Source organism: Saimiri boliviensis, chromosome 3 (assembly GCF_048565385.1).
Source record: "Saimiri boliviensis isolate mSaiBol1 chromosome 3, mSaiBol1.pri, whole genome shotgun sequence".
NCBI classification, from domain to species: Eukaryota; Metazoa; Chordata; class Mammalia; order Primates; family Cebidae; genus Saimiri; species Saimiri boliviensis.
In genome coordinates this window covers 64,303,067-64,322,591 of record NC_133451.1, presented here as the reverse complement: position 1 = coordinate 64,322,591, position 19,525 = coordinate 64,303,067, and the positions used below count along the sequence as shown (strand labels likewise).

Genomic DNA, 19,525 nt, shown 5'->3' with positions numbered 1-19,525 from the left:
GCATGGTATCTTGTTTTGAGAAATTTATAGGAGATATCACAGTCTATGTTTGAGGCTCAGTACACCAAGTGATAATGGAGAAGCAGAGAGACAGAGTGAGAGAGAGAAGGAGAGTGAAATAGAAAGCACCAACGAGAGTTTGACCACACACACACACACACACACACACACACACACACACACACATTCACACACATAGAGTCAGAGAGAGAGAGAAGTCAAAGACAGGAACAAAGAAACAGAGGATGGAGACAGCCCTAACTGGATTCATAACTCTATCTGTAGCCCATCCAAGTATACATTCTCCAGTCCTCTATGCTACCATCAGGATTATCAGGATTAATTTTCCCCAAACCAGTTGTAATGCTCTAACACCCTTGGCAGTTTCCTGGGAGCTGTAGAACAAAATGCAACCTTAGCTTGGCATTCAAGTCACCATCTGCCTCCTCCTATTTTCCCCAGAGTAACACCACATAATTTTCCCTGACATGCTGGTACTCTTGTCGTAGTGTTCTGTTTCCCCTCTCCAGTTTCTCTGGATCTTTCTACATATTTGTCCACTGGGATGTGTGGTTTACTGATCCTAGATTTCCCTCTTAACTTCTACTTGGAAAACTCCTCCATATTTTTTATGAGCCAGATCAAGAATTCCCTCCTCTTGTGAAACTTCCCCCTTCTTTCCCAGCGGAGTCAGCTTTTCTGTCCTCTGCATGTCGTTTTTCTGGTGGTAACCTTTATTACAGTGTTTAGGTTTCCTCATCATCGTGGTATCATTTTGTCTGTAGTGGCTAGCAGAGTGCTAGTAGTGGGTGCCAAAAATGTGTTAGCGGAATGAATTAAGATCAATCACAACAGCTTAACTAACTTTGGTTCTTATGTAAGTGATCATGGACAATAAGTAGTAGGAGACCATGTACACACAGCTGGTTATACAAAGTAAAGTTAGGCTACTGCTTATGTAAAGCTCTCTCTTGTGACAACAAGCAGTAAATCTAGATTAAATCTTCGTTAAGTCAGTGTGCATTGGAGAGTTTTATTGGCCAAATTTTCATCATCTGTGCTTTGTTTTTCAATGACTATGAAAATTACCCATTTTGGTTCATTAACTCATTTAGTAAATACTTACTGAGCTCACATTCTGTGTCAGGCACTGTTCTGGGGTCTAGAGACACTGAAGTAAGACAAATGTCATCCCTACCATCACAACGTACAGGCTAGCAGAGAGGTACATTTTAAACAAATGTTACACAAATAATTAATTTTTGAATCATTGTAATGACATGATATATGTATCAGTAGTCTAAAAAGCACAATCATATCTGGTATTTACTGAGTTCTTAAAATGCATGAGTCACTGTTGTAAGTTTTACATGTTGAATTTTATTACTTCTCTTAACCCTAAGTGTTGGGTTCTATCATTATTACTTTTGTCTTGTTTTGTTTTCAAATAAAGAAGCTATGGCACAGAGAGATTAACAGAGTCACAAGCAAGGAAGGGCAGAATTGGTATTTAAACTGCCATGCTATATTGCTGTTTGTCATAAGAAGAAATGTTTTCAAGATCTAATGAAATCAGGCACGGAATGCAGGTTAATTTACATGTTCCCCCCACCCCACCTGTTTAATTAATTAATTAATTAATTAATTTTGTTTTATTTTATTTCATTGACACTGGCTCTGAACTGACACCCCCATCTGTTTCACACCATGACTAGGAAGGAGTTTCAGAATGTGTCAGAAAGTAGCACAGAATACTAGACTGGAAATGTCTCAGTCAGGGAGGCATCAGGCCGTCTTCTAATTATGGGTCCCATATTCCTCTCTGAGCAAACGAGTAAGTTATTTAGCTTACTTAGCATGCAGTTTTTTTTTTTTTTTTTAAATGTGTATGTTTGGCAGTTGTTCTCAACTTCTCAAGTTTTGAAATTTTGCATTCAAATGTCACTCCCCCAGAGTGCTCTCCTTGACCCTCCCAACATCCCTTCTCTCTCTTTTACTTCATCCACTTTGGTTTCTTTATAGGGTTTATTATGGCCTGATGTGGAACATCAGCTCTGATGTTTTGTTTACTGTTTTCCTAATGTCTAGAACAGTGCTTAGTACGTGTGTTCACTTCAATCTTTATTGAACAAATGTTTTCTCTTGGAAACAACTCTTGGACCCAGCATGGGATCTTTCACAACTATATATACACTTGGCACTGACAATTCCAAAACTGCAAAAAGGAGGAAAAAGCTATATCTTCTAGAATCCTTTTAGAGGGAAAGCTACATTTCATAAACTTGGCTTGAAAGCAGCTGACTTGGCATAGTTGGGCATTGGGTGGATATGAAAGAAAGCCCTAGAGATCCCAGACAGTGAGATAGTCTCTACCAGGATTATAACAGTAGCCACTCATGGAAGTGCTGAAGCTTCTGCCTTCTGGGAACCTGTCCTCCTTGCTTCACGGAGGCAGCACAGCCCTAGACATTCACATTGAAATGATATTCAAAGCATGCTAGACATATAACTTCAGGGTTGATCTTTTTATGTCAGTTTTCCCAAAACACATCTTAAATAACACCCATGCATTTCTAGTTTGTGAATAAACTAGAATGCAAATCCACATCCACTCTGAAAAACCCACAGTCATTTCCTTCTCACTCCTTGCTAGAGCTTATCTTTAAGTAATTATCAAACCGGTTGTTAGGCGGGCCTCCGGGTGGAAAGCTGCTGAACCCTGGGGAAAGATGAAAGTGCAGGGAGACAGCTGAAGGCATCAGCAAAAGTTATTATGACAAACGGTTTTATAATAATCATTTCTCAGAGCTGGGAATTTGTGTTTCTAATGTCTGGCTTCTGTGGAGTGTGGTTGCTCCTGTTTCTGTGGAATGTGGTTGCTTTCCCCCCAGTCTCTAATGTTTATGGAAGAAATAAATCATCTAAACTTCTGGTTTGGTTTTTCTCTTTGTAAAATGCAGCAGTCTGTCGATGTCGCTTGATTGGTAGCCACATTCTGTCTACAGAAGTCAACTTTTTAGTACTGAGCAGTTTTGGAAGGAAGAGAAACACACTTAGATGTTCGAAGCTTTTATGTGTTTGAGACTCAATTTCTCAAAGACAATGTTTTTGAGTTCTAGAAAAATTCAGACACTTAGCCTGGGTCAGTTTAAATATTTGCTTCATCTTGTATAATACTCCACACTGGTGGATATTTAAATGATTAGATTAGGGTTTTTAACTTTAGGTCCATGAATGAACTTTGGGTCTCCTGAGTAATCACTGACATTGTAGGCAGAATTTTATGTGTTGTTTCCATTTACATTTTTGGGAATAATGATTCACAGCTTTTATTAGGTTCTCAAAATAATACTTAACTGCTATGGAGGATCTGTGTGGAAGAATGACAAATGGGAAATCCAGAGGCTTGCGTTCTTCCACCTCCAATAGCAACCAAAACTTCAAAAAAGATGTTACCCTTCTGGACTATTAGTCTCTTCACCCATAAATGAGAAGGTTGAATTAAATCAATATTTTTCCAAAGTTCATTCATATACATAGTCATTTATGGACTGTCTTTATGATCGTTGCCATATCCAATCACAACTTGTTCTATTTACTTAATATTGTTTCTTACATCTCAATACTTAAAAAAAAAAAAAAACTACTTTAAAAGAAATCTGTTTTGGGCATCTGTGAATGAAAAACCAGCATCATGGGATGTAAATTTTAGAAAGATGATTAATTTACTACATAAAGATTATTGTCTACACCAATGGTAGGTGTGCCATACCTGACACATTGGTATAATGGATGTACAGTCATACCTTGGTATCTGTGGGGGATTGATTTCAGAACCTCCGTGAGGATACCACAATCTGAGGATCCTCAAGTCCCTTCTATAAAATGAAACAGTGTTTGCATATATCCCATGTACAGACTCCCAAATATTTTAAATCAACTCTAGATTTCTTGTAATAGCTAATACAATGTACATGATCTGAATAGTTGTAACACCGTATTGTTTACAGAATAATGATGAGAAAAACAGTCTGTACATGTGCATTCTAGGTCTAATGACATTTTTCATTTGCAGTTGGTTGAATCCACAGATGAAAACTCCTGGATACAGAGAGCTGACTGTATTGCGTTTACCCCTCTAGATTCACTCCTCACCCTTTTCTACTCTGAAGAGCCCAGACAACACTTTCTTCACTAAGGCATTAAGAAATGATGGCTGTGGTTTTTCTCTGTGGGCTAGATATGATAATGAGGGTTGCTACTTTAGAATTTCAATGGGCAAAATAGGAGTCTGAAATAGTAGACAGAGGCCAGGGGATGGTCCTTATCTTTCAGAAACAAGGAGGACGCAAAGACCAATAAGTCACAGGATGGAATGCTAAGCAGCATGTTTAACAACTAGGGTTCTGTGTGATGGCTACTTGATCACAGGTCAATGGGAAAAAAATAGATGGATATCCTGTTAAGGTGCTGCTTTACATAAAAAGACAAAAATATTCTATGTTCACTAAGCCTAACTCAAATGGCTGTGGTGGGATTTACAGTTTCTTATCTAGTTTCTAGACCCAGAGCCCCTCAACTGAGGGGATGCCAGGTTCCTATGAGGAAGGACCCTGAAATGTGGCCAAATTGTATGCCATTACAGTTTCCCTAAGCCTTCTCCAGAGGGACCTGAAGCAATTAAGCAGGGAGAATGTGTAAGTTGGGTGAGGAAAAAAAATACCCAGACTTTCTAGGGGTTTATTAGGAAGTGGTTCTGAACCTTAGAAGCTTTCATAGTTTACTGGTTAAAGCTTACAGAAGTAAGAGTAGAGACAGATTTTTTTTTTTGAGATGGAGTCTCACTGTGTCACCCAGGCTGGAATGCAGTGGCACAACCTCGGCTCACTTCAACATCCACCTCCCGGGTTCAAGCAATTATCCTGCCTCAGCCTCCCAAGTAGCTGGGATTACAGGTGCAAGCCACCATGCCCAGCTAATTTTTGTGTTTTTAGTAGAGATGGGGTTTCACCATGTTGGCCACAGTGGTCTCAAAGTCACCTCAAGTGATTCACCTGCCTTGGTAGCCCAAAGTACTGGGATTACAGACATGAGCCACCATGCCTGGCCCATTTTTTTTTTTTTTTTGAGACAGGATCTCACTCTGTCACCCAAATTGGAGTACAATGGCTGATCACAGCTCACTGCAGCCTCCACATCCTGGGCTCCAACTCTCCTCCTGCCTCAACCTCCCCAGTAGCTGAGACTAGAGGCATGCACCACTATGCTTAGCTAATTTTTGTATTATTATTATTTTTTTTGTAGAGAAGGGGTTTCGTCATGTTGCCCAGACTGGTCTCGAACTCCTGAGCTCAAGTAATCTGCCTGTTTTAGCCTCTCAAAGTGCTGGGATTATAGGCTGAGCCATTGCATCCAGCCAGGGAATAGATATGTCTAATAACTGGCAGAATCCCACAATGATTCTTACACCAATGGAATGAAAGCTATAGTAGAAAGAGCCAAGTGTAAGGAAGCCCTTGAAACTGTACACCTTCTTCTTCACTCCCAACAAGATAGCAAGTCTTGTAGGGAGAATTGCAGAGATTAGCATTACCATAGAAAACTTGAAAGATAGGAAAGGTGTCCTACTACCTCCTCATTTAACTCACCTGTCTGGCTGGTAGAAAAGCTAAGTGGGTCATGAGGAATTACAGTGGATTGTTGCAAACTTAACCAGGTGGTGATGCCAGTTGAAAGTGTATTTTCAGATGTGCTAACTTTATTGGAGCAAATCAGCAGAGCCATGGCACCTAGTATATAGCTATTGATCTGGTAGATGTTTCTTTCCATTTTAATCAGTAAGAAATATCAGAAGTAGTTTACTTTTAAAAAACAGGAACAATGTAAATTTATACTCTCTTGCCCTAGGTCTAGGTCAACTCTCCTGCAATCTATCCTAACAGTCCCAAGGGTCCTGGATCATCTTTATATTGCATAGAACACCATGCCCATCCAGTACATGGAAGACACAACACAATAGGATTTGATTAACATGAGGTGATAAGCCAGAGGGTAGAAGATAAACACTGAAACATTCATGGTGCTAATGACATTTCTAGGGGTCTAGTAGCCTGAAGGATATTGGGATAGCTAAAGTTATTTGTAAGTTATTGCATCTTGCACCATCCTACAAGAAGAAAGAAGTACAATGCTTGTTGGACTTCTTTGTGTTTTGAAGGTAATCTATACCACGTATTGTATAATGAAAGGGGTCTATCCTTGTCACTTGGGCATTATGACCCAGAAGACTCAAATGTGTTGGAAGTAACAACACAGAACCTTAGGGGTTTCTTTGTGAAAAATAGTTCTTGCCTTGCTTCTGGATTTTAATAGAGACAATGTGCCTGACGGTGGGATGCCAAGTGATTACGTTATTTGAGTCGTCCATCTTGAACTGTGTAACATACGATCAACTGAACCATAAAATGAAACATAAGCAGCAGCATTTATTTTAAATGGAAATATATATGATATCAGGCTCCAGCAGGTCTGGAGGGCTCCATTAGATTGCACCAGTAAGTGGTTTAGACTTGCATGTACTTCCTCCTGATGAGTTTGTACCTGGCTCATGGATTTCTGTCTGGTATTCTGGCATCAGTGGAAAGTGGACAATCCAGTTACTACAACCTGACTCAATGAGCATACCTTTAAATGGAATTTCTGGTTGTCTATTTTGTGTGGAAGGAACTGATGGCCTGTGATACAGATCTACACTGACTCAGGGTTAGTCCCAGAGGGGTCACCTGGTCAGGGACTTGGAAAGAATAAAATCGAACGATTGGTGAGAAGGAGAGTCTAAAAGACAGGTTATCTGGATAGTCATCACAGAATGTGACATAGTATGAACATTTTTTTTTCTCATGTAAATGCCTGGTAGAAGAAAATCAAAGTAGAGGAAATTCTCGATAATCCATAATCCATATTGCTTCTTCTGAGAATGACAGCCTCTTTCCCTGGCCACCTTGGTGTTTGCCCAATGGTCCAGTATTTGAAGTGACAGTGGTGGCAGGGATAGCTGTTATTCAAGAACTCAACAACATGTTGTCCCCACTACAAAGCTGATCTGGCTATTACCAACGTTAAGTGTCCAGATCAGGCGTCCCCAAACTACGGCCCGTGGGCTGCATGTGGCCCCCTGAGGCCATTTATCCGGCCCCCCGCCGCACTTCAGGAAGGGGTACCTCTTTCATTGGTGGTCAGTGAGAGGAGCACAGTATGTGGTGGCCCTCCAACAGTCTGAGGGACAGTGAACTGGCCCCCTGTGTAAAAAGTTTGGGGACGCCTGGTCCAGAGGGTCAATAAGAGAGACTAACTTTGAGCCCCTGCTACAGTAAGATTCACCTGGGAAACCAGTGTGCCTGTCTCACAAAAGCATGCTCTGAATTACAAAGGACAGCAGGGCAATGGTTGGAGGTTAATGAAAAAACACAAATTCATCAGATAATGGGAACAATTCCATTCTTCCACTGTTGCTGCTGCTGTTTTGCTGAGTTCTCTTTACCAAAAGGATCAGATGGAAAAGAAGGAAACTGTTATGATTCAGCAATTTCATCGTATACTTTGTCTCATTTCATTCTCATGACAACTCTCTATATTAGGTCATAGCCCCATTATAGAAAATGAAAACACAGGCACAGAGAGATTAAGTTTCACATCTATTCTAAAGTCTCATGGATAATAAGATGTGATATCGAAGTTTGAACCCAGATCCATTTATATCTGCTTTTTAGGAAACTGTCTGGGATGCTCAGATAGATCTCAGTGGGTATCTGCCGGCTACTGTGGTGGTCATTCTCCCACCCTCGCACCTTTGCCAGTACACTAGAGGAGGCAAACTGTTTTCTGTATCTCTCGTTCAGCTGCAGTCTATGGAGGAAGGATGAGCTGAACACTGCTTGAAGAGAGGGAGGCAATAGGTGGCAGCTGCATGCTCCTGGTAAGGCTCCCAAAGTACCCTGGGTTGGGAAGCACCTCAGGGCTCTTTTTCCTGGCTTGCATCTACAGAATCTCCAACAAGGGATGGAGAGGAGTCTGAGTTTTATGGAGTTGAAGACCTGGAATGGGCCACTTAGGAGAAGGTGAAGAAGGTGAGGTAGGAGGCTACTTTGTAGGAGTGACCGGATCCTACAAAGGGGAGCCCTTTAATTCAGACATATAGTTCTGCTCCATACACACCTAGCCCTGGTGACAAGCAAGGGTCATTTTCTGCATTCCCTTTTCTCACATTATATTTCACAGGAATGAGTTAATTCTCACATGGAACCCTCATGGCTTTTTCTGTTTCTTCCTCTTGCAGAGTGAGGCCTTTTACTCCTGAAGCCATTTCTGGACACTGTTCTGAGAAAACTTGTCCGATTTCTCCTAGACCCTCCAAGGCCCCTCCACCTGGGTTAGGCACCTCTTCTCTGTGGCTCCAGGAACACCCTGTGCTTGGCCTTTTCATAGCACTTTTCACATGTGTTGTGGGGTTGAATGCATCTATTTTGCAGTATTGTTGTGGGATAATATATGTAAAGTAATTAAGCTTGGCCTAGGGTTTTGTTATGGTGATTGTCTACTTGTCAGTCAGGTCCATAGTAAACTTTGAAGGAAGGGAATGTATCTCTGATACCTTTCACTGAACCCAGGACATGAATATTCAGTAAAGTTCTGATGAAAGAATGAATGAATCAAATACAATGAGTTAAAGAGTAGCAAAGGTAGAGGATGAGTATGCTTTTCTTGAACCGTTTAAATATATATAAATCATAAGCATACAATTCCTGATAATTTCAGTGAGAAAAATTCTTTATTTAAAATAGGCTATATATTTTTACTAGATCAAATAAAATACTCTATAAATGAGAACTGTAAATTCAATATACCAAACCCAGTAATACCAGTCAGGAGTTCTCCACCAATCCCCATTTAAGAAAGTTCAAATGAATTAGCTTAGAATTATGAGAATATGTGCCTTTGCTTAGAGAAAAAAGCAGTGCCACATTTTCTGGATATAATGCTAGTAAGAGAAATTCTGTAATGCTTATGACAGCTAAGAAACAGTGAATCAAATGCTGAGACCCTTAGACCATTGCTTTGATATTATTAATAGTATTTCTAAATCACAGAGGCAATTGACATGTTTTATTTCAACAAGATATTGAAAGCAAGAAGGGGACCTACACTATTTCTAGCCACTTGCATTTATTAGTATGTGCTTAGCAGTTTTAATGCCTTTGCTGCAGAAGGTTAATACGTGTTTTAGCAAAAAGGTATACTGTGGGGACAAAGCTGGGAAGCTTGTGCATACAGAAAGTAGCTAATCTCTTAGAGCTGTCAGGGCTCTTGGAAATGCCAAGCGTCATGCATCATCTCGGGCTCCTGGGCTTTGTTTCCTGGCATGGATGTTTGCAGAGAATTTGGGGCCATTGTGGTATCCATGGTTGCTTCTTCCTGGAAATCCATGGATGTGGTCATGTCAGCACCATAGGTCCCATAAACATCAGCTAATTCAGGGGTCATCAGTGGGTCAGCAGCTGCTGGGGTGATGCTGAGGGCTCCCTTCCTCTTCCCTGAAGGGCTTCTTGGCAGGCTGGAAACATCATCCTTAGGGAGAGCAAGGAGCCCTGCGTGGGCAGCAGGTTCTAGGTCTGGAAAGACAGCTGGGTTTTCTGGATTGTCTGGGTTGGCCTCTGGCATAGGGGAGCCTTGTGCACCTCCTTCTACCTTCTCAGGGCTTTTGGTTGCAGCCACTGGTGAGTCAAATTCCAGAGTGAGGTCACCGCCCATAGCTGGGTTGTGAGGCATTCCCCCAAAGCTGGGCCTCATGCCTCCAAATCCTGGAAACATGGCTCCATAGCCCATCGGGCCTCCTCTCCCTCCCTGGAAAAAAGACATTCATCAAAGATACCATTATCACATGCTATTAAATATACCATGCAACTATACCTGGTCACATTCACCAAGGATCTCTAAAAAGCTGGTAGAGAACAGGAAGTTGGCTGATAGCTTTGTGTATGCTAATTTCTCACTAAACTGGCTTTGAAACATAATGAAGAGGATTCTGCACTTATCTGGGTAGGGGAAGGCCATTTCCACAAAAGAGAGATAGCAGAGCAGAAGCAAGACTTGAGGCAAAGTGAGTTTGAATTTAATTTTAAGAAAACAAGCAGTTACAATGGGTACTACCATCATAAAACAATTAAGAACTGAAAGTCATAACTGCATTTATCAAGAGAGAATCCTGTCAATGGCATTTTTCAGTGTCCCCCAAATAAAATTCCACGTAAGATTTTTTTTCTTTTAGGGATCTCATTATGTAGCTGGTCTAGAACTCCTAGGCTCAAATGATCTTCTTGCCTCAGCCTCCCTAGCAGCTGGGATCACAGGGCTGAGACTGCGTGCAGCTAAGACTTTTATTTTCCTAAAGCACAAAGTTTAAGAAAAAAGTTTGACTTCCCTGGAGTAACTAAAATATTTTCTTTCTGTGGACATATAGAGTTCCAGAACTGACCATGTGTCTTTCTTTACCTTTGTTGCTAGAAATATGAGGTCCAAAATCTTAGGCTGTTTGTAGCAATTGAGCAGGATTGTGTGACTTGCATATCTATATTCTGATTTTCTTGAAATTACAACTCATTTTAAATCCTACCTTCAATTTTTGGTTATATTTATTGTGTGTTTTTCATAAACTCTGAAAAATCTTTTGGGAATGAGGCAGAATAGAAATTATTAATATTATATGATGGCAATCAACACTTACTTGAATTTTGAATTTCCAACCACTTATATTGGTGTTATATAGATACAATATTCTTTCCTTCTATTTTCTCCTGACTCTTTATTCTCTGAGTCTCAGCTTTCACATGATCTCCTCCAGGGATGGTGCTGTGAATGCCTGGGCTGGGCTAGCTGCCCTTCCTCTTTCTCTGACTCTTTCTCTCTAGTAAAGCTGTTGTTACTTTTATCCCATGATTTTGACATAGATATCTGCCCTTGTACCTATCCTTTTCATTCATTAGATTATAATTCTTGAAAACAAGAATTTTTTTTTTTTTTTTTTTTTTTTTTTTTGAGACAGGGTCTCACTCCAGCCCAGGCTGGAGTGTGTACAATCTTGGCTCATTGCAACCTCCGCCTCCCAGGTTTGAGTGATTCTCCTGCCTCAGCTTCCCAAGTAGCTGGGACTACAGGCTCACATCACTACACCAGGCTGATTTTTGTATTTTTAGTAGAGATGGGGTTTTACCATGTTGGCCAGGCCGGCCTCAAATTCCCGACCTCAGGTGATCCACCCATCTCAGCCTCCCAGTGTTGGGTTTATAGGCGTGAGCCACTGTGCCTGGACAAAACCAAGAATCTTGTCTTGTTTATATCATTTTCCTATGTGTGTGGCACACAGAAGGCACTAAAAAATACTGATATGTAAGTTTTCTTTCACAGATAATATGTGTGTGTGTTTATTAACTCGATAGGATCTGTAGTTGACAATGATTTGTTAATTCAATATTGTTTTGTTTTGTCTTGCCTTGTGCTCTAACAGATGTAACAGATAAAAAAATCTCTTAGGAAAAAAGTCAAGTTGTATGACTTTATTAGATCTCAGGTCTGAAACTTACATGAATAATAACATAATAGGAGTATACTCTCATTGACAATGCACATTGCCATTTATAATAATCACATTTTAAACTTGGTTGATTTTCTTTCGCTTTTTTGATCTTTCAATTTTGAGGTCTGGATTACTTGTAATGCTGTGAATTTGATCTTTTGAGGGGTTAAATGGTCTCAGAAAGAACAAGAGCTCTGTATGAACCACATGTATCTTTTTGATTTGAAGTGTTTATGGTTCAATGACAGCCTTTCAAGGGGTGGTTTGTCCTCTGCTCATCTACAGTAGGGCAAAACTCTATGCTCAAGAATAGTTATCACCCAGAAATGAGAGATTATATAAGAACTATGATGAAATATTTGGATATTGCTTCAGAATTAAGCTTTGTTTTTGGAGTGGAAAAATCTGAGTCACATGCTTATTTGGCTACATTCATGGCAGACATCTTGCAGTCAGCCATAAGTGACTGTTCTTCCCTGGCTACTATTTTAAGAAGAGTTAGAAGATATTACTCACTGCCATTTCTTCTGAACTCATGATGCCAAGTCTGGCAGGGGCATTCTGTTCAAAAAGAAATATTGCATCAAATTATGAATCAGCTACCTTCTTATCTACTCAAGACAAAGTTAAAATTATTTAGTTTTCACTTAAACCTTAATATTAATACTGTGTCCAGAGGCAGAGTAAAGTGGAGAGGTGAATCATTATGGAATAAATGTAGCCAACTTGGATAATTCAGATCTAAAATTTATTTTTCCTTTAATACCCGTGTGTGTGTGTGTGTGTGTGTGTGTGTGTGTGTGTATGTGTGTGTGTGTGTGTCTGGCCAGGATTATCCAAATAGGAAGTGTGCCACCTTACCAATGTAGGCATTCAGAGAATGTTTATTTGGAATCTCTTGTGTAAGACTTAGATTTTATAATTTTAGCTCTTAAGATAACATTTAATTAAAAACAATACTTTTTATAGAATATGGACTTACCAATTGATTTGCTCCAAAAGGCACGTAAAACATTCCTGAATAAAGCTAAATAAAATATAATCATTATCACAAAGTGCATTTTCCAATGGAAAAACTTTTAAGTAAGTTGCAAACAGAGATGTGGTATAAAAAAAAACTTACTGGAGATTGTTTATTTTGTGGCATCGGTCCCCGAGAAATCAAACGGGCTATTTGGAAAATCTATAAATGGTGGAAAACAGAATAAATAAGTCACATAGGCAAATCCCCATTACGGTAATTTCTGAGTTATATGAAACACATTTTCAGATGGATTAGTATAGGAAATAAGTATTTAATATTTAAAAAGCAAAGGAACCCATTATATTTCATATGCATGAATAAATGGGACAATGAAAAAATTCACTCTTTTTCTGTGAAATATAGAACAGCTTTTGCAAGGAAGTGTCTCATTGAAATCTATACTTACAGATGGACCCTGTGGATCAGCAAAATCCAATCCTGGGATCTGTATTACAGATAAATATTAAAATTATCAGTCAAAAAATGAACAAAAAGATAAGTGCAAATAAAATATAGAAAAAGTGAACAAATAAAAATAAAAATAGAAGTGTCTCATTGAGATCTGTACTTACTGATGGGTCTTGTGGATCAGCAAAATCCATTCTTGGGAGCTATATTATAGATAAATATTAAAATCATCAGTAAAAAAAGAACAAAATAGATAAAAGTGAAAATAAAAATAGACAAAGTGAACAAATAAAAATATAAAAATAAAATACAGAAAGTGTCTCACTGAGATCTGCACTTACTGATGGACCTTGCGGATCAGCAAAATCTATTCCTGGGAGCTGTATCACAGATAAATATTAAAATTATCAGTCAAAAAATAAATAAAATAGATAACAATAACATAAAAATAGACAAAGTGACATTAAAGATAAAAAATAGACAAAGTGAACTGAACATATGCTTATCTTGCTTACAATTACAATAAAACAATTAAAATGAGTTTCATTATTTTACTTTCTTTTAGTGTTTTGGGAGGTATGACACAAGAGTTTGCAGTGGTCGTTTACTAATATGACTGCAATGTACTGGCAGGGGAATAAGGCACATCTATCATGGCTTTGCTATCTCTGCAGAGTAGAAAGTAATGAATTTAATTTTGGAACTGGAACATATCTGGTTGGTTTGAACCCTGGCTCTGCCATTTAGTTTTTGGGTACTCCTGGGCAAATTTTGTAACTTCTCAAAATCTGTCTTCCTTTCTTCAAAAAGGCTGATAATATGTATTTTTATAGGCTTGTAGGCAGGATGATATGGGAAATGATAAATGCCCACAACACACTGGTCATATGGTACCTTCCTTTATTTAAATCATTGCACTTTTCTCTACATTATTACAAGGTACTTTTTGTGTGGTTGTCATCTCTCTGTCAGAGAGATAATAAGGCAAAATCCTACTTGTTATGCTGAGGGATCAATTACTTTTCTCAGTCTTTCCAACACCAAAACAGATGAACGATAGGAAACCTGGACTTTTCTGGGCTTCTATTCTATTTCATATGGAAGTTTTCTTCTACAACTAAGAAACCCAGTTTTATAGGCACAGGATCTAAATCTCAGTTATGGAAGACTGATTAAGAATATATTTGTGGCCAAGAGCAGTGGTGCACTCCTGTAATCCCAGCACTTTGGGAGGCCGAGGTGGGCGGATCACGAGGTCAAGAGATCGAGACCATCCTGGCCCACATGGTGAAGCCCCGTCTTTACTAAAAATACAAAAATTAGCTGGCCATGATGGCACGCGCCTGTAGTCCCAGCTACTTGGGAGGCTGAGGCAGGAGAATTGCTTGAACCCAGGAGGCGGAGGTTGCAGTGAGCCGAGATGGTGCTGCTGCACTCTAGCCTGGCAACAGAGCAAGACTCTGTCTCAAAAAAAAAAAAAAAATATGTAACACATATCATGTATTATGCCTGAAGGCCATGACTAAAAGTGGCCTGCAAATTGGTTTTCTTTTATTAGGTTAGCTGGTGATTCTGATCTGACTTCAAGAGAAAGGAAGTACCTCAGGCTTTGCTGGCTTATCTGATGGTGCCACCTGCTGCTCAATCGGAGGCAGTTCTCCTTCCTGCAAGAGCAGCTGTCCCAGGTGAATTGGAGGCTGAAGTGCTTTCTGTGCTGTGGCCTGGTTGGCGGTTCCAGCAGCAGACTGGAGAAAAGGTTTCAGTCCTGGCTGTTGAGGCTTCAAGGATGGCTGTGATGGGAGAGGTGGGGGATGCACAGGCAAAGAATATTCATACTGCAGAGAAATTTGAAAAGAGTGTCAGGAAGGGGTGGCCCATTAGGCAATGGTGCCTAGAATTTCTAAACAAAGGGGCTTGGGATGCTTTCAATCTGGAAGGGAAGCTAAGGGACTTGTCTTGAAGCTGCATGTCCATAGGAAGCACCAGTGAGAGTTAATGTTGTTTGGGGAGGTCCTGTGTGTGCTTCCCCTGCTTCCTTTGGGAGGGACTTGGGAAGGTGAAGCTACGTGAACCTCCCAGTAGGATGAGTCATGTCCTTCTCTGGGTTCCCATAGCTGTCTGTCTGTATCTGTATCTTTATTTTACCACTTTCTCACTGGATGATCATTATTTGTTATAAATCTTTGTCCCCCAGTCAATGGAGAGAGAATGATACGTCTTGTTTTTCCTTATAGCCTCTGTACTTAGCATAGCTTCTAACAAGTGCCTGGCCCATGGTGGCTGCCTAGTATATTTTTGGAGCTAATGAAAGGATAAAGGTAATTAATTAAAATACCAATCAAATTCTTGCATCACGGAATCTACTTTGGAAACGGAATCTACTTTGGAAACAACTAAGTGAAGAAACAGTCACCGTTAACATAATTGATTGTTCTACTAAATGTGAGCTGGTGGTAATGCTCCTGCTGTGGAAGATCACCTGGAACTAAAATTCCATGTTGATCTTGGTTATGAGTCATATATCAAACAAAAAAAAATTCTCTGTTAAAACCACCATGTTTTGTTGCTTCTTCTAGAAATTACTTGTGGTGGATGGCTCCCTATTGCTTGTAGATTGATTGCAAACTCCTCAGATCAGCAAGGAAGTCTCACAACAATTTGGGGCTCTGCTTTGCCTCTCCAGCCATCACCCCTCTCTGAGCTCTCCCAGTATTCATTACTCACATCTCACAATTCAGCAACTTAAAATATGTTGTGTCATCCTATCTGAATCAGATGAGATATGAAATTTCACAATCCTTGGAACCATTCTTAAATGTCTTCACTTTTACTACCAAACCACAATTTGGTTTATGTGTCTATTGGGCATCTAATCAATAATGGTTAACAGATTGATATATTTATTGACTTCTGTAGGGTTCATGGTGTTTTTTATTTTTAATTTTTTTTGAGACTGAGTCTCACTCTGTTGCCCAAGTTAGAGTGCAGTGGCACAATCTCGGCTCACTGCAGCCTCCACCTCCCAGCTTCAAGCGATTCTCTTGTGTCAGCCTCCCGAGAGTAGCTGAGATTACAGGCGTTTGCCACCATGCCTGCTAATTTTTGTATTTCTAGTAGAGGTGGGGTTTCACCATGTTGGCCAAGCTGGTCTCAAACTCCTGACCTCAAGTGATCCACTCACCTTGGCCTCCCAGAGGGCTGGGATTACAGGCATGAGCCACCACACCTGGCTATGGTATTTTTTTTTTTTTCTTTTTAAAGATGGGGTTTCACCATGATGGCCAGACTGGTCTTGAACTCCTGACCTCAGGTGATCCATCCACCTCAGCCTCCCAAAGTGTTAGGATTACAGGCGTGAGCCACCGCGCCCAGCTTGGCTATGGTATTTTAACCAGGATTATTGTGATCATTTGGAATCAGCCTTTGAGAAATTATTTAAAAAATCTTGATTCAAATGAAAATTGTCCAGGAAGTAGCCTGCTTTGATTTTTGATGATCATTTCCTGATATCTTTAATATAGGTCTCATATTTTAGAGGTCATATCTTCTTATTTTAAATAAATATGCAAATAGTTTCAAATTAAAAAAAAATTTTTTTTAAGTACTAAAAACAGTTTTCGGCTTCAATTTATTTGGCATGAGAATAATTTTACTAGGACTTGGCTATTGCTAATATATCATACCTTAAGGAAGGCAAGTAAGCAGAGGTTTTAAAGCCTGAGGTTTCAAACATATTGATGCTATTCACTCACCTGTTGAGTTTCATGTTCCCTTGGCCTCATCCACGGAAAAGAGGAATGTGGCGGGAGGAGACCGTGCATCCATAAAGAATTAAATGATTTCCCAAAGCCAAATCTAGAATACTAAAGACATGGATAAAAAAAAGACATGTTTATATTTAAATTTTAAATATAACATTGGTTACATTTGGTTTTCATTTTCTAAAAAATCAGCAGATAGCATAAATATCGCAAAAGCAAAAGTGATGTTGGTTAATTTGAAATGAATAGGTAAGGCTGGGCATGGTGTCATGCCTAAAATCCTAGCACTTTGGGAGGTCGAGGCAGGTGAAGCACCTGAGGTCAGGAGTTCGAGATCAGCCTAGCCAACATGGTGAAACCCCGTCTCTACTAAAAACCACAAAATTATTGCATGATAGCAGATGCCTGTAACCTCAGCTACTTGAGCGGCTGAGACAGGAGAATCACTTGAACCCAGGAGGTGGAGGTTGCAGTGAGCCAAGATCATGCTACTGCACTCCTGCCTGAGCAACAGAGCAAGATTCTATAAATAAATAAATAAATAAATAAACGAAAAAAAAATCAAATGGATAGGTAAACTCTTCCTTTCAATGAACTTAAATTTCATTTTGAGCTAGTCTGCAATATTTCCATAAACTTGTTTGAGATTTAGCTTTTTAAGCACTTGTGTTTTGTACCATATAATGAAATTAGTAATTCAGGAAAAGATCCTTTTTTTAACTAGATAAAATTCAATATTGTTTTTAGTTTTCCCTGTCACTCTATGTTCCTTTGTTTTAGGCCCTCATTTACTTCTTTGTTCTTCCAATATTTGGGATATTGTCTATTCATAAACAAATTTGATGAATTATAATGCTGCTGCTAATATGAATACCACCACCACCATGAATACTTGCAATAAGAAATATGATTACCTGAGAAAGTGTATTTAATCCCTGCAAACTTCCCAACTGTCTCATTGTCTATCAAGAAAAAAAGGGGTTACTGTTTATCACCTATGCTGTGTTTGACACAACTGATTTCTCATGATATTTGACATTATTAACACAGAGTTTGGTGTGGATCAATTTAACGAAATGAAAGCAGACACAAATCATCACTGAAAGGTCAAAATGTTAAATTTGGTTCTGCCTTGTTATTATTATTGCAATTAAAATAATGCAGTTGCTTATATCATTAATTAAAGGAGAAAAAGTTTTATCTAAGTGGGGTTTATATTGAAACATGGGAAAATAGCTCATTCCATTGAAATATAAATGTAATTATGAGGACAATACTTCATTGACTCTTTTCTCCCCATTTAATTTACTTTGCCCTTTAAAAGTTCAGCCAGAAGAGGAATTTGAGAAAAATGAACAAAACAAACAAATAGAACTTTTACCTCCTTCCCAAACAGTAAGTCTTTCAAAATAATACATATAAAAACTATTTGAAGAAATGTTAAATATCTGGATAGATTATCGAGAATGCTGCCATTTTAACAGAAAGTCAGTTTAACTTTTTTCATGGGAAGAGATTTAGAATGTTTTGGATTGAGTTTAAGCTAAAAAGTAAGAAAAAAAAATTCCTCAGTGAAATTAGCTTCCATGTGAAATAAGCATCTAGCTCAAATAGGTGTTGATGACCCCCAGCTTGCCATGATACATGGAAATTTCACAAGAGCTTGTGAAAAATTTATAATCTTATAAATATATTTCTGTGTATAACTGTCAATATTTTATTGACATGACTAAAATTTCTGTTTTGCTGGGGTTTTCTCAACAGAGTCTATATTATGTGAGAACGGCAATAAGACAAATATACTGTACAACTTATACAGGAAGTATCATAGTACAATGTTAATGCTATTTACCAGACTTATAAGAAATTAAATTTTGTATAGGTAATTTTTTTCATGAGAACTTTATCTCATAAGATAGTATAAGAAGAAGGATTATTTGTGAGTACAGATCAATGTATTTTAATCAGTGTAGTAATTGTATTACTGTACATATAATGTATAAGGCATTAATTAGTAATATTGCTTTGGTTTGCATAGAGACAATGTTCTAAAACTTAAAACACCAGAGACTTTAAAATTGCAGTAGAATTATAAGACAAATCTCTAGTAAATGTCCTAACTTTTCTCAGGATAGCAGCTACAAACTTCTGGCTAGGAAAACTGAGAAACACACCATCCTATTTCTCCTGTATCACAAATATATCAATGTAAATTTAATATGTAAAAAAATCTGACAATACATACCTCAAGGCTCAAACTAGCCATACCCGGTGTTCCAGATTGCTGAGGAAACAACTGAATGAAAGTAAGAATAATTTTAAGTCTCATTGGTGCAAAACCTCCTTTGATGCTCATTGGGCATAGGCTAGTACATAAGGGCTACCTGAGGGGCCACCATTTTGGTTTATTACCCAAATGACTTGAGTGCTTAGGCAGAATGAAGAAGAATGTTAAGTTATTTTGGGGAATCAACATAGCATTTGATAACTTTGCTCCCACATGTATCATCATCCTTTGTCTCTATCTTAATGCTTCGTTGCTTTAAAAGCAAAATATGATTTAGAGTTACACAAGGATAAGTAGAATAAAGCAACAAAATAGAAAACTACTAGTACTTTATCTTCTTAAAAAATTACCGCAGAAAAAAGTAAAGGGGAAAAACTCAAGCTGAATTTTCACGTGCTTTTGACAAACCTACATGA

The 19,525-nt window shown here is 38.8% G+C and overlaps 1 protein-coding gene across 1 annotated transcript; it reads right to left on the bottom strand.

Moving 5' to 3' along the window:
* Positions 1-8,808: 8,808 nt before the first annotated feature.
* On the bottom strand, positions 8,809-19,088 carry AMBN (ameloblastin). The gene is made up of 10 exons (XM_074395663.1): positions 19,068-19,088; positions 16,814-16,924; positions 14,663-14,896; positions 13,403-13,441; positions 13,226-13,264; positions 13,060-13,098; positions 12,753-12,812; positions 12,612-12,656; positions 12,146-12,190; positions 8,809-9,900 (listed from the first exon to the last, which is right to left on the bottom strand). The coding sequence occupies exons 1-10, from the start codon at positions 19,086-19,088 to the stop codon at positions 9,355-9,357; spliced, it is 1,179 nt and encodes a 392-aa protein (XP_074251764.1). The 3' UTR covers positions 8,809-9,354.
* Positions 19,089-19,525: the final 437 nt, after the last annotated feature.